The 15973-nt window shown below is 36.0% G+C and overlaps 1 protein-coding gene and 1 non-coding gene across 2 annotated transcripts; both read right to left on the minus strand.

Annotated features, from left to right (window-relative positions):
• Positions 1 to 1124: 1124 nt before the first annotated feature.
• On the minus strand, positions 1125 to 8207 carry LOC129365962 (uncharacterized). The gene is made up of 8 exons (XM_055039523.1): positions 8128 to 8207; positions 7927 to 8040; positions 6623 to 6719; positions 4871 to 5717; positions 4285 to 4439; positions 2995 to 3064; positions 2699 to 2900; positions 1125 to 1900 (listed from the first exon to the last, which is right to left on the minus strand). Exons 1-8 carry the CDS (start codon positions 8134 to 8136, stop codon positions 1409 to 1411), a joined length of 1986 nt encoding a protein of 661 aa, XP_054895498.1. The 5' UTR covers positions 8137 to 8207; the 3' UTR covers positions 1125 to 1408.
• Positions 8208 to 8672: 465 nt separating this feature from the next.
• On the minus strand, positions 8673 to 8746 carry trnai-aau (transfer RNA isoleucine (anticodon AAU)). Its single transcript has one exon. It is a non-coding gene; the product is annotated as a tRNA-Ile (tRNA).
• Positions 8747 to 15973: the final 7227 nt, after the last annotated feature.

Consider the following 15973-nt stretch of genomic DNA (forward strand, 5'->3'; position numbering starts at 1 on the left):
AAACTGCTCTAACCAAAACAAGTTTTATGCACTGAAAACGTGTTTTAATTCAATAATGCGTCAACCACTTTTATTTTCCTTCATTATATCATTCAGATTCATAAATGTTGTTTGTTTATCACTCATGATTTATTACCAGTCAGCATGTAAACAAGACTCAGCATCTCTGAGTTGAATAAGGTACTATTTTGCCCTTGTTCATCAATAATCATAGCAGAGTAGAGAACATAAGTACAAACACATAACAATGGCAAAAAAAAAAAAAAACAATACCAAAAAACTAAAAAATTCAAAAGTCGTGTGTTCGAATTCAGGGAAGATAGGATAAGAGAGGTAATATATTTCAAATTAACATCAAGTTTTCATCTAAAAAGTCTAAGGATTGTAATGATTGATGCTGAAATTATGTATAAAATATGTCAAAGTGTATCTTTGTGTTATTGTTTTGTGCATTCTTCTGACAATGTTTAGTTTTTGGTTGACAATGAGCAAAAATGCAGACAAAATCCAAAACGAAATCTTGAAAATACTTCAGAAAATCAGAACAGTTGTGATTGCTGTGTCTGTGAACGTGTGAGGTTAAGAGCAAAATAAACTCAAAAGGAGTAAACATGTCTAAAGATGTACAAGAGTAACTTTTAAACCAGCAAATCAATCTCTCAGCATAAATTTAAATAAACATATTTTCTATGTGAATACAATATAATTAGGGCTGCAACTAATGATTAATTTAGTAATCGATTATTCTATCACTATTTTGATGATTAATCAATTAATCTTGTTAAAAAACTGGCACATTGTTCATTTTTTATTTTATGACAGAAATCTTTTTCATACAAAATAAAAGAAATACATCAAAAGATGCAAATAAATAAGTAAAATACATATATGTTATTGCCTACAATGCAATAACTTAACATTCTTTCAGTGAAAGCTTGCAGCAAACAATGCTTCTGCAGGTAAAAGCATACTTCTATAAACATGTTAAAAGTTCAGTGCTTTCTGCTTGACTTATCATCATAGTGCATCTATGTCTTTAATTTTTGGATTAACTGATTCATAATTGGACATCAAAAGGTGCTCAATAGATTTTCTTTTACATAATTTGAACCAGATGAAGCAAAAACTACGTGACTTGAGGAGGTTTTTTTATTTTCTTAAATGCAAAATATATAAATTTTTTGTGCAGATTTTGGTTTGAATGTTGTTCTTTCAGCAAATGGCCTTTTTTAGAACCTATATTCTCCAGTTAATGATTAATCGATTACTAAATTGGTTGGCGATTACTTAAATAATTGATTAATTAATACAATTAATTGTTTGAGCTCTAATACCAAGTATTTACAGTTTATTTATGATAAGATCCATTTGCTCACAGTCTCCTCCTTGGTCAAACATCTGTCAGAACCTACTTACTCTTATGTGACCTGCCCGTCGATCGATCGTCGTTCTCCTGGCTGTTGAACAACAGAGGACTAAACAACGGCGCAGTCACAGAGGCTGAGTTCGAAGCCGAGTTGATGTGAGTGCTGCTGCTTACTGCCGTTGAAGCAGAGGCTGCAGGATAGACCTGGACGTCAACAGCAACAGAGGTGAGGCCCAGAGAGACGTGATGAGAGACGAGTAGAGGAGGGCTGCCGTGTGAGATGCTGAGGCTGTGGTGGACGGGAGCGGCACCAGGCTCCGAGCTGCGCAGCGTTACAGAGGAGTGTAGAGCGTCTTCTTCTCGTCTGGAGGGCGGGGACGGGGAGCGAGAGGGTAAAGAGGACGGAGGGGGAAAGGCGTCCTGGCAGGGGCTGTGGTTGTCCCCTGAGATGCTCGTCCAGTCCTCAGTGGACTGCAGCTGGATGCTGGGGGGTGACAAACTGCGTCTCTTATCTTCCTCCAGCGACGAGTCAATCTGAGCGTATGGAAGAATATCAGGGCCAATAAAGAATTTAAAAAAATAATTTTACTTTAATCTAGAAATCATAATTGTTTAAATTCTTCATGCATCATCAGACAAATCTAATCTTAAAACTAGAAAAAAATCTACCTGATACTTTTGAAACAGGCTGAAAAGTGAAGTTTTTTTAGCTGTTTCTATGGCAAGAAGGAAACAGTTATGTGATTATTTTTATATACTAACATAATTAACGTACACCTGAGAATGTTTGGTTATTTTCATTTTGACACAGACAAACACAATATTATATTTGGATTTAGAGTTTAAAGTCAGAATTTTTTTTTAATTATTAGCCCTAATCCTCTTCCATAGAAAAGGAGTAAACTGGATCCTTATAAATATCTTAAAAATGGAAAAAAAGAAAAAGAAAACCCCCCAAAAGTATTAATGATTGTGTTGAAGGGGTCTTATTACGTTTTTGTATTTTCATTTGGGTCTCAACTGTTTCTAAAAAGAGTTAAAGAAAAACACAGAACCGATTTTTGGCAATAAGTTCATATTTTTTTATTTAAAGTGACAAGATGCCCTAAATCAGCTCATTAAAAAAGGAGCTCCAAATAGGCAGAACTGATCAGGCTAAAATCTCATAATCCAAGAACGATTTAGTATAAAAATTGTGAGGAACACATTTTGTGCGGCCTGTATATCTAACCTGTTCAAGAAAGCCTAATAAGTTCCCTCTAATTTCCAAACCTGATGTTCGGAAATTAGGTTTAAATTAGTAAAATTGATTTCACATGTGTGATTTCAGACCTTGGTGTCAACAATGGGCTCAGGATGAGTCTCCACAGTCACTGAGTAGTGGTCCACTGCGGGGTGGCAGACATCTTGAATCTCCTCAAACGTTGGCTCCATCTGCACAATGACCAGGCTGGGCCCTGGAGGTCGGGCCCGTGTATCTGACGTGTTGGGGCTCTGCTCAATCACGTTCACAGAGTCATCATCCTCAAAGGCTCTGTACACACGGACAGCTGATGTTTAACTTATGTTTGTTTAATATCCTAAGAGCTGCCTTTTGCATATTTTTGTGTTTGTAGTTTTATATTCACCTGTTTTCATACGTGTGTCCAGCAGCTTGGTGGTCAGCGTGTCTTTTTGGGACTCCAAGATTCCTTTGAGCTGCAAGGGATGTGGCTAACATTAAATTAAAAGGGTTTTTGTTAAGTTTGCTGAGACAATAAGCTAATTTAGCCAATTTTATCAACATGAAAAAAATAACAGTAGTTGAGGAAAATAACTGCCAAGTTGTTTATGAATGAATTATTTTACCTGTAACAAGAGCTAAATGTTGAACGTTGCTTTATTTAACTGATTAAAAAAGATAGTTTAGCTAATTAAGTTTGGAAATTGGGTTTTTCTGTTTTATATAAAATGTTTTGTTTTCTATATTAGTCTTCAATGTAACTTTTTAAAAGCTGTTTTAACTAGTTGGTAGAAAAAACTAAACAGACAAAAGGTTAGATTTAGTTTATGTTAAATAGGCTAAGATAAACTAATTTAGATAAGTTTTTAGTAAGACAAAAACAGGAAGATTTACTATTAAAAGCACCTGGATGTTATTTAGCTTTAAGAGGTTGTTAAACCTTCATGTGAAAAAAGTTATTTAACTTCTCTAAAGCTAAACAGACTATGCCAAGTCAGCTAACTTTTCTCGTCTTATATAAAAGCATGTTTAAAAGTAGTTAGCAGTCTTTATTTGAAACTTATTAAGCTATATATGAAAAAGCAAAAATTTACCTACATTTAGATTGTTTTAGGATAAATACATTAATTTAATTTAGTTAATTCTCTTGTTTCATATCAACACAGGAGTATTAACATTTTATGGGACATATTTTACATAATACTGTCCCACCTTTTATTAATGTTTGTTTCTCATCAAGACAATTGTTCAGCTTGCCAAGCTGTTACTGTAAAGTATTGACAGCTAATTTGTTAGCACATGTTGTGTGAAGCAAGACATTTTTTAGGTGAAACAAAGTTTTTGTTTATTGTTAAGTCAAAACACAGAATTGAAAGTGAAAGAAAATTTTTGAATGACAAAGTTAATCTCCAGACATAAATCTGTCTTGAAACCTTTTTATTTAAAAAGAATTTAAAGGATTATTGTTTTAGTATATCTGTGCATTTATTGCAAATCACTAATACAATTTAATCAATTTGAAGTTAATATGTTTCTACTAATGGCATTTAAAATAATGCTTCTTGTCTTGACATGTAAACACAATGATTTCAATGTGTTGTAAAAGTAAGAACACCGATCTCAATCTGCTAGTTTTGTGGAAAAATCTTAATTTTTCAGCCAATTAGGACAATCAGAAAATAAAATAATGTGCTACCTGCTCGACCTGCAGGTAAAGGTTCATTCTTCTGGACGACTGAATAAAATGTGACGGTTATGAAGATAAAAGCCAGGGATATGCCGACTCCCACCACAATGGGGATGTCATGTTTCTCAAGTGCAGGCAGCCATGATGGCGACTGTTGAGTTCCTCTGGAGAGAATAAAAATTAGATTTCTCACACAAAAAGCAACTTCTACAATAATTTGATACATTTGAAACTAATCTGGGGATTTGTAAAATTGGAAGAACAATGACGATACAAAGATAAATCTCAATTAAAGGAGTCAGTTTATACAGATAAAACAACCTAAATCTCTTTCTCCGCTTAAAAGAAATGTGAAAATTATTTTTGATTGAGTGAAATGAATAAGCTAAGAGTTTGTTGTGTTTTGAAATATGAGCTGAAAAGCTTATTTTAACTTCTGAATTGGGGGCAGACACTCCTTTCTGCTCCTTTTCATTCAAGATTTCTTACATTTGTTACATGAACTATTCTCATTTAATACCAAATACATTAAATAAAAAATAAAATATAGAGAACATTTTCAAAAGATTAAATAAAACCTGCTCATTTCACCCACATGGGATCGTTGCTGGTCATTGGGGACTGGGAGGTGTTCCTCTTTTTCCAGTCTGTCAGCTTGGTGCTATTGGATGGTTGATCTTTCTGTGTGGAGTTCACCTGATTCAACCAGTACACATGACTGGTGTTTACTGGGTCTGATACTGGGAGGGGCTGTTGAGATGGTAAAGGGTTTAACGTTGCTGCTGTGGGTCGATCTTCAAACTGTAAGGGCGGAGGTTTGGTGATTAAAGATGGTGGAAGTTGCATGTCGGGGCTTTCAAGATGAAACTTTGGGAGAAAACTCATTGGTGTGGCAGGCCAGTGAGTTGTTTGTTGGGGAGAAGCTGAAAAGTGCAAAGCAGTTGGTTTATTTGGAGAAATTTGTGACGATGTCTCATTTTTGGAGAGGATATTCCTTTGGTGGAAAGAATGTGGTTTTAAATGATACGATTCCCCTTCTGAAGTAACTTTCACTGAATCAGAAGATTTATTTTTTATCTGGGAAACAGAAATTTGTGTTGGAGGCTCATTATTTTCTTTAGATTGCAGAAATCGATGTGGCGACGTCAATGTTAGACTGAAACCCTGACTGGAAGCTTCCAGAGTTGAACTGAGTGGTCGACTAGTGGGAGTTAAATGTTGATCTTTTTCCAGAGGAAGTTTGGGGTTGAGATCTCCTGACAGGAAGTTTGGATGCGGCGGAGGCGGTAATATTGGAGGCTGCATCTGTGTAACCACAAGCTGCTGGACTGGCTGGATCACTTCCTCCAAAATCTGAGCAGGTCTCGACGGTGGCGCCTTTAACTCAGCTGTGAATTTTCTTGAAAAAGCTGGAGATGAGGTTGTGTTGCTGCAGCTGAAACCTAGAAATGTACAGAGAAATGTTTCTCTTTTATTGACATGTGAGATATAATTAATCATGAAGGAAATGTTCACCTCTTGGTTTTGACTAAAGTAGAAAGTTTTGTTTTTTATACTGGTTGGAAAACAAGAAATATCAAATTCTCAAAGCACAAATCATCCATCAATAAGATATAATATGTCCACCAAAGCTTTATTTTACAAGTTATAAACAATTCTCACAAACTTAATGAGTGATTTATGGAAAATGTGAATACTTTATAAAACACATCAATGCTAAAATACCAGCAGCTGTGGCAGAATTTTACCATTTAAATCCAAATTTGAATGTATTTGTACAGTAAAATCTGAATTTTACCAGATTTATACAGTAAAATTAGCAACCACAGCTGACAAATTTTTTATAGTTTACTTTTGGTTTAGTACACTTGGTCTTAGTTCCCTTAAAATTTGACTCAACGAAGTTAAAAGTAACTTTTCAGAAAAATATGCAAGCTTTTTTTTGGTCAATAATTTGCGAATATAGATAGAAAAATACAAGTTCCGTTTATTCACAGAAAACAAATCTGCCAATGAAAGTTGTACTCTTTGGATCTATAGTCAATAATGACTAAAACTTAACACAAGCTTATTTGACTTACTGAAAAGTTACTTTGAGATAGTTTTGTCGTAAGGTGGACGACAATCGTTGCACTAAAACTTAAACCAAAGATTTTGTGTTTTGCAGTGTGGCTGTTTTAATGCATTTGGTGTTCAATTTGATGTTTTTAAAATCTCAAAGGAATGTTTTGTCACTGAATCGGAACCATTCAAAAAAATGTACTTCTCTCCCAGAAAATAAAGCAACACAAGCTGATAATCATGCAAAAACAAAAGTAGTTACAGAACTTTTTCTGCAAATACGTACAAGTTGTTAACTTTTGCTGAGCCATCAGATGGGGATGATGAGCTGGTTGAAGGTTCTGCTCAGCTGAAACATGAGGATCTTCGCTAACAATAGAGCTCTTAAAAATATCAAAACAAAAGATTTTATGAGATCAAATTCATTTGACGCTGAAACATCATTAACCACAAATGTATCAAATGGATGAAAGGCCACAAAAGTCACAAATGTTGCATGTTAAAATGATATATTGATGGAACGAGCTTTGTTAAGAACTGAAATGATGCATGAAAAGCAAATAAACAATCTGCACAATGATTTTCCACACAAGCTTGAGGAAAACGTTTCACATCTTTACTCACAGCAGACAGAACCAGTTTTGTCTGTTTCTCTCTATAAGCAGGATGATCTTCAGCTTAGCAACAAAAACAGCATCAAGGAGAATCAGAAACTCATGCAGAAACCCATCTTCTGCAGGTCACTTATCTGGCATGTTTTTGCAGAGTTAATCTGATTTTCAGTTGCACATTTTATAGTAATAATTTAGAAAGTTTTTGTGATCTAAACCACTCAATCACACACACAAATAATAATAATAATAATAGTTCTTACAGTCCATAAATGCTCCAAATGCAACCAATGAGATTCAAAACCAAGTCAAGAGAAATAATTCATGAATGTTGTATTGATTGACCCATCAATGTTAATTACAAATAAATAATTTCCACTCTTTGCAGCTTTGGTATAAGAAATATTAACAGAATCAATAATTAAATCTAAACAAGAGAAAAAAAAACCCAGAAGGATTAAAAAGTAATTAAATTGCCAATATGAAAGTTTCAGATTTCAAGTAAAGCTTTGACTCATTCTGTATTTTAATTCCCTTTTAATCTGAATTAATTGCTGCATTTTCAGTCACATATAATTGTGCAAATTGTAATCATGAAAATAAAGTTGCTGAATGGAAACGTGGAAATTTCTGACAAAACATTTTCAGATAAAAAGGTTTTTTGAAAGTTTTTCAGCTGCATCAACATTTTAATAAAACTGCAATGGAAACTTTTTAATCACATGAGTCATGTCACCAGCAGCAGGACGTTGCTTCTGGCTGAAAAGACAACAGGAAGTAGCAGGAGGATGAGGCGCTGAATGTTTTTTTTTTAATGACTTATCAAGTGAACAAACTTGTTCATGTGATTTTAATTGTGTTTCTCATTTAATGGAAACTCTGCAATTGGAAAATTTTTGTCTTTTACGTTAGGGAAATAACGGCATAGCTTTGTGCATATTTGTAACGTAAAGCATCTTCTGATGAGGAATAAACACACCTGTGACAGTGAGGACTGTGTGTCTCTGGTGGCGTCCAGCTCTGTTCTCAGCAGTACAGACGAACTCTCCTGCATCCGAATGCTGAACTCTGGAAATGTGCAGGGCTCCATTTTCTACATAAGTTATGAATCAAGCAGAGCTGACATGTAGTTGCATCGAAGCTGAGTGTGGAGATGAACCTGTCCGCATCCAGGCCTCACCGTCCACATGTTTGGTTTCACTGCGGCTGATAGGAGAGCGAGTCTCTGCTCTGGTCCAGCTGTATGTGATGGGCTGAACCCCAACAGCTCTGCAGGGCAGAACCACTGATGACCCGTCGGTGCTGCTCACTCTGTTTACAAAAGTCACAATAATGGGACTCACTGGAAATAAGAAGAAAAGAAAAAAAGACAGCATCCATTATGTACATACGACGACTCTGAGTATAATTGCTCAAACAAAACACGGAATATTTTGAATTATTTGTTATTTAATGTCCATGTTTGACTAATTTATCTTTTTGTCTTCAATGTGAGCTGTAGTGGAATAGTTAAAGAGCTAAATCCTGAATATGTAATGATTATATCTGAAACAATTAGTCATATTAATCATTATGATTCAATTATTGAAATACTCGTCAACTAATTTAGTAATTGATTCATCGTTAACTGGAATATAAGAACTCAAAAAAAGGTGAAAGAACAACATACTCAGAGCCTTGAGTTATTTTGAGTAGTTGATTCTCTGAAAGATTTTACTCCTCAATTGGCCAGTATGGGAATTGAACCCACAACCTTAGCGTTATTGGCACCACACTCTAACCAGCTGAGCTAACCAGACACCTTTAATGGTGAGATTTCATTGATTTAGGAAAAACTTGCATGATCCTACTAGAATGAAGGTTTAAGAGAAGCGTTCATATTCAAAATCAAAATGCATAAAGGTTTAATTTATGCAAAAACTGCACAAACATGTATATTTTATGCATTTTAAGATATGCTGAAGATGATTTGATTATTGATTTGTGGTTAAGTGTGTTTCATACCCAGAAAAAGGTTTTAGTTTATTGTATCACATCATCACTATGAATGTAGACTTGTCTTATCTTGGATCCAAGAACGTTAGATATAAATTCAGTACTTTATAAATATAAATATCAAGTAAGTGTTACCAGCAACTCTCAGCAGGGCTGTACTGTGGCTTTTTCCCAAAACATTGGAGGCTTCACACACGTAGACCGCCTCATCGTAGATCCGGGCTGACTGGATGTAGAGAGTTGCATTTCTCTGTCTGGATGAGAGAGGCACACAGTACGAATGAAGTCAGTTGATAAGTAAGAAATTATATTTTTCACATTCTCAAGCACTGGAGACAAAGTTACAAAATAAGCTGCTGATGACCACGTCTCTAAATTTCACATATACACTCATGTGAAAGTGGATGAAATAAAATGTGCAACCGTACAACTTTGAAAAGCAGAAGTAGAGCCTCCTGCACAACCAACAAAAATACAGAGTGGTTTCTAGATGGTAAGTCAACAACAAAACACTTCCAGCACCCATTGTACAGCGCATATAGCGGTAAAACCGACTGACCAAATGTGCTGGATCTCTGCTTTGGTTGCCAGATTACAGTACAGTCCATGGACATTTTGGAAATGGCTCATATTTCAGATAGTAACAAAAACTTTAATGTATTGCCAAGAAATGAGTGGGTGTTTTCCAGAAGTAGTAGAGACCGAAAAAGGAGGTACAAAATATGCAAAAAGCGATTTTTGCATAACAGTTTTCATTTAAAAACATTGAAAAACAAGAAACTTGTGTTCTTTGCGAGAATAAAACAAAAGAATGAGATTTTTAAAGAGTATTGCTTTTTAAAATTTTTGTTTCCGACATGGTAACCTACCCCGGTGCAACCTTCCCTCCGGTTTGCTTGGAGTAGCCTCTTTTCATCCACCTGATGGAGGGCAAAGGATGACCGGATGCCTCACACTGCAGCACTGCTGGGGCTCCCACAGGAACCACCAACACCGTGGGCCACAATTTCACTGAAGGAGGGGCTACAGGAAGAAAGAGAAAGAAGAAATAAAGCTTTCTGAAACCCAAACTCATTTTTTTTCATGCTACTCTGAAAAAACACAAAATCTTATTTTGGTCCAGTTTCTAGTCCAAATATATTAGTACAATTGAAGAAAGACAATTTATTTCAGCTGTCTTAGGGCCTCTTGTCATTTTAAGTCCCAATTACTTGCTGAAACGTGACTTGTTAGTTTTATCTTATTTGAAGTATATTAAGATACTTTCACTATAAACTTGAACAGAAATACTTGTTAAGCTTTTGTGTTTTTGCCCTGCAGTATGGGGCAGCATCTGTAGTTTTGTGTTTTTCCCACACCCAGCACTGTCAGAGTCGCTCTTCTAGAAGTGAGGAATCTTTGGAGGTGAGAGTTTGACGCCCTGCAGAAGTAAACGCCACCATCACGCTCCTGGATGCTGAAGAAGAAGCATGCAGAAAGTTTTGTTAGATTGGACAATTTTATAGTTATTTATCCAATTATATGTGTTTTAAAAGAGAGACCTGTGAAAGAAGAGGTCTCCACTGGGTAACACTGTCATGTTTGCTGCTGGAGAGAGAAGCTGGTTGCCTTTGAACCAGGACACATCAGCTTCTGGTCGACTGTATGGAGGTCTGCAGGTGAGCGTGACGTTTTCTCCTCTCCTGACAGTCAGACTTGAGGGCTGCTGCACAAAACTCCAATGCATGTCTGAAAACACATGACTGCATGCTCCAATGTGTGACGGTATTTGCTTTTGATGAATTTTGTTCAAATTAAAAGTACCGGCCAGAACCAGGAAAGCTGACTGTGACTTGATAGTCTCTTCCTGGTTTGATGCTTCACAGTGATACCAGCCTTCGTCCTGCTTTGTCACATTTCTAATTCAAACACAAAGGAAACTTTAGATTTCAGCAGATAAAAGCTCAAAGATTCTAAATCTTCAGTTTTTGTCTTAGTACTCATACTAATAGAATTTACTAATGTTGCTATGATCTTCAAAAACAGAACTCAAAAAAAATTAAAGAACTGTATGCAAAGATGCAGTAAACTCAAAAATAAACACTAAAGTTGAAAGAAAATCATTCACTAAATGAAAATAAAGACTGATGTTGAGCTTTGTGGGCTTGTAAATTGCAGGACTTTTATTTAAATACAGCTAAAACTTTCATCAACATTAAGACCAGATGAAAGAAACTGTAAATTTTGTCAGCTGCTTCTCCAGCAATATAATCCCTAGCATTAATATTTCAACCTATACATTCTGTAATTTTAACAAATTAAGAAACTTTACAGTGGGTACAAATGTATATTATTACAGCATATTTTCACTATGATTTGATTCATAATCATCATAAAATGTTTGTACTGAGATTTTAATCTGCTCCTTTCAGCTGTCTTAGAGCCTCTTGTCACTTCAAATACCGGCTGTGCAGGAATGTATTGATAAAACCCAATGAATTGTTAAAATGGTAATAAATAGTTGTCACTCCAGGGTTTTGATTGTTTTTGTGTTTTTTGTAATCAAAATTACAGATTTTTTGGTGCTAATTTAGAAATATTTGTAAGGAATTTTTATGATATTTGTTCTAATGTATGATTTTATTCCTCACTGTATCGGTCACAGACTATCAAGTAAGGCTGAGGCAGCAGTCAAGTTAACCCAATGTTTTTCACCAATTTTGAGAAAAACATTTTCAGTAAAATCAGGAACAATGTGGCGATCTGTTAATTTTGTCTGAATTTTGCAGATTTGTGAAAAACTGGTGTGACTTATTGTTGTAATTTGGAGTCTAGAGGGCCACATAAAAAGCTGCGGCGGGCCAGATTTGGTCCCGGGGCCTCGAGTTTGACGCATGTTTTAAAACATGTGCAGCATTAAGATAGGAACCAAATGTTTCCCTGCTGTCCTGTGGAGTGTCTGACCTCAGTGTGAGCAGCTGCCCATTGTTCAGGAGGCTGAATGCGGCCGAGCAGCTCGACAGGAGGCAGCCGTCTTTGAACCAGTGCACCATGGGAACAGGGAAGCCGCGGACCGTGCACTGCATGGAGACCTCAGTTCCTATGGTAACCGTGATGTTGTCCGGGCCCTGGACGAGCTTCAGACTCAGAGGAAGACCTGCATCGCAGACTGCTTGTCATAAATGTTGTGGGTTTTCCAGGAAGTGACTGTTTGTCAGAGTTTGTTCTCACCTTCCACAGTCAGCTTAGCTGGTTTACTCCTCCTGCTGATGTTCAGCAGAGAGCTGTGTGTGACACAAACATATATCCCATCATCCTGCACTGTTACATTGAAAAGGTGCAGCGTGCCTGAAGTTTTCTTCTGTTGTCCTCCTCCATATTCCCCCTGAACGGAAAACAAGTCAGTCAGTAAAATTACACTTTTTCTCTAAATGTGTTATTTTTCTCTGCATCTCTTTCCAAGCAACCAAAAACTTCAGATTTCAAAATAAGCGAGTCGACTCATCCAATATTTAGGATTGATTGAGAAAGTAGCAGGTGAAGCAAGTTTTGACATTCTGACAATGATTCATCTAAATGTATTCAGCTTTTTATGCTGATACATATACGAAGATAAATCAGAGGAAAAAATCCTGAGCAAAAGAAAAACATCAAAGAAGAGAACAAAAAGTTACAAAAAGACGAATAATAATGTTTTTTCTCTTGAGAGAGGTGTTAAGCAGACAGTTTATCAAAAGCAAAAAATTCAATTCAAGATTAACTTAGAATATGACATTGTTGACTGAATTTGTTTTTTATTAATTGAGTGAGTTCTAGAAATATGGAAAGTAAAGATAATTGGCATCATTAGCATCATAGAAAGTGATTGAGAAGCATTAAAGCTATCAAACTATTCAGTCAGAGTTAATCAGGAGTTTTTAAACCAACTGCAGATAAGATGTTAAAAGTTTAGACAAATTTTAGAAGTAGAGGATCTAGATAAAACATTTTTTTCTGCAAAAAAAATCAGTTTAGTGTCTCTCTAAGTGATCAATTAGGATGTAAAAACCAATTAAAATGTTCTGTTTCGACCTCCTGCCTCACCTGAAACTGTCTGCCTCTTGTGACGATCTGTCCGTCTTTGAGCCATGAGACGTTTGCTGCAGGCGAACTTTCTCCAGACACACACTGCAGGAAAACAGCCTCTCCTTCTTTCACCGTCTGGTCCTGGGGACCAAAGAAAACATCCTCCAAACCTGGAAACCAGAAATATCAATATTTATGATGCATTTTGCAGCTTAGTGCGTGCATTGTGTTGCTGAAGAATTATTTAAATGCTTTGTTCTGGACATAAACATGCTGAAAATTAAAAGAAACAATTAAAAAGGTAAAAGTCGTTTATGAATCAATATCAATCTTTCCAAGTTGAGAAAAATCTTCCTACATCGTCTTAATTCTTTAAAGGTGATATTTCAGTTAAATTTGCTTGCTGTTTGTTAATTGTGGATTAGCAAGAGAACATCATTGTGCATTCCTGAAATCCAAACTGGGATAGGGTTAGGGTGTAAATCAAATGCATTATTCTAATTAAAGTTATCAGGTGCATAGTGTGAAAGAGAAGCCTGCAGGACTCACCCAGAGGAGATGCGACTGCCGAGCCAAACAGGATGAGCGAGCAGACCAGAGAAGTCATCTGTGATGACAAACAAATGGAGACACAGACCTGCATCCTACTGCAGAGCTCCAGGAGAAGAAGAAGAAGAAAAAGGAAAGCAACTTGCAGCTTCATCCATGGTGTCAGTCTGTGATGTGCACATAAAAGAAAAGTGCATCTTCTTAAATATTTTCATGCAAACTGATGCATATTGAGTCCTGCATAGTGTTTTATATTATTCTGATAATAAGACTCAGCGCATGTCTTCAGGAAGCAACGATATGTAACATTTGTCACTTTATCTCCTTAAATAAGTGAAATGTCTCTGAACAGAGGTCTCGTTTTTGATCAGTTTCCAGTAAATGTATTCAGCAGATGAATTTAACATAATTCACTCCCCGCCTCTTGTTCCCTCCCTTGTCGCTTTGCTTCGTTCCTATTTAGGCTGTGAGTCTGTGTGGCACCACGGCGAGCTCAGCTTTGTCCTCTTTAGTCCCTTGAATGGGCACAGCCTCTTTATAGAGCTCACACGGTGGCCCTCCACTCAATGAAAGTGACATGAAAAGAGGCTGCGCAGCTTTGTACTGTGAAGATCAGTTATTGGCTCCTGCGAGGACAGCTACCCGTCTGATCGCTCACGCTTTCATCGAAGGGTCTGATCCCTTTTAGTTTGAACCTGAGACAAATTTTGGGTTTTCCACTGATGAAGTTGCAAAAAAGTTCTAGTTTGTGTTAATTAGTCTCCCTCCCTTAGTTTCCCTGACTTCCTCCTGCCACGGCTGTTTTGTTTTACTTCTGTTTGTATTTTAATGCTTTGTGTTTTTATTTCAGTTCATATCAGAGTAGATGGGATTAAACACAAATGTATATTCATACAGTATAATTTTCCCTCCATGTCAGACATATTTGTGCTGGTCAGCCAAATAGCATAAACCAAAGTTTGTGATTGTAATGTTAAATATGTAAAAGTTTAAATACCTGTATGTTTTTTTTCTTTTATTAAATCATCAGAATCTCTAATTATTGAACAAATCAGTGAACAAAACTGTTGTGTTATGTCGTTCTAAAGGACAAGAAGTAAATGAGAAACAGTCGGAAGAGTAAGAATGATGCAGAATACGTGACGACGTGCTCCATTAACATCATAACATCAGGCTCTTCAAGTCGATTTTACCAATGTAAAAAAGATGATGACACAAATTTACAATCGTCTGTGATTCAAAAAATAAAAAATAAAAAATCAGTGCTTGTTTCTGCTGCTGCATGTTGTTTATTCAAACACAAAACCAGTTAATGTTGGAGTCCCTCCACGTAGCGTCAGTCTGAAACCTTTTCCACCGATAACAGAAATATATTCAGGGAGCAAAATGGGAATCCTGTCCGGACATACTTGACCCGGTAAAAGAAAACATTTTCAGGACAGAACTAATGTTATTCTTGATTGGTAAGCTAAATGCATGAGTGAATTGCTCTGTGGGTTTTCTGCAGAGCCAGAGGCTGCTTGTACTGACACAATGCTAAGAGCTTGTGGGTGTTTTTATTTGTTTGACTACGAAGCTCACAGCAGATCATTTACACTGTTTAGCATGTCATTAAAGACGTTTTTAGCCTCGAATGTTTGTCACATTTTCCCCACATCACTCCAACAAATGTTTGTGTTATAACAAACTAGGTGAAAATAAATCTTTTTAACTCTGACATCCCGAAATAATATGATTAATCTCTGTTATTAAAATACCTCTGCTGAGGAAAAACAAACAAAAACACAGGAGAAATTCAGAAAAAAGTTTTGAAAATGATTAAATCATTAGCCAAATTTTGCACTTTAAACACAGAAATGTTCGATTCATCATCTGAAAATAGAAAAATTCTGACACAAACCTAAAAAGACATGGCTGTCCAACTAAAGCCAAAACTCAACATGCAAAATATTAAGTTGTAAAAGCAAAAATAGCTACAGAAGCTGAAAGTGGACGTTTTCAACATATACTTTTTCTCCATGGTTTTCTCAAGATCACTAGATAATCTGAAGAAAACCCATTTTCTTGATGATTGGTGTGTTAAACTCAGGTTTTGTGATGCTTCTGAAGGAAGGAATCAACTTAGTTTCTCAAGATTATTTCATCATTTAGAGAAAAAGTTGGGAAAAAATAAATGCAGAAAACGTTTGTTCTCAGATTCTGTAAATAGCAATGTACGTCACAAATTAAAAAGTATAAAAGTGTAAACCTTTTGATTAGGGGTTGCACGGATTTAAATGTTTGATTCTTTTTAATCATGTGAACCTAAAAACTGATCTCAAATGTTCAACAGTTTTGTTGTTTAAAGCAACTTTTTCTTATTATTTGTTTTGATCAAAATAAGAACCATTTCCAACACTATATTGCATTAATGAACACTACATCGGCTCTCATTATTG

This window comes from Poeciliopsis prolifica, unplaced genomic scaffold, assembly GCF_027474105.1.
Source record: "Poeciliopsis prolifica strain line A6 unplaced genomic scaffold, Auburn_PproV2 SCAFFOLD014, whole genome shotgun sequence".
Taxonomy (NCBI): Eukaryota; Metazoa; Chordata; class Actinopteri; order Cyprinodontiformes; family Poeciliidae; genus Poeciliopsis; species Poeciliopsis prolifica.

Excerpts from the sequence above, each read along its gene's own strand:
- LOC129365962 (XM_055039523.1), bottom strand. Across the intron at positions 2,901-2,994 it reads GGACACACGTATGAAAACAG|AGCCTTTGAGGATGATGACT; the intron begins GTGAATATAAAA and ends CCGTGTGTACAG. Across the intron at positions 1,901-2,698 it reads AGCCCATTGTTGACACCAAG|ATTGACTCGTCGCTGGAGGA; the intron begins GTCTGAAATCAC and ends CCATACGCTCAG.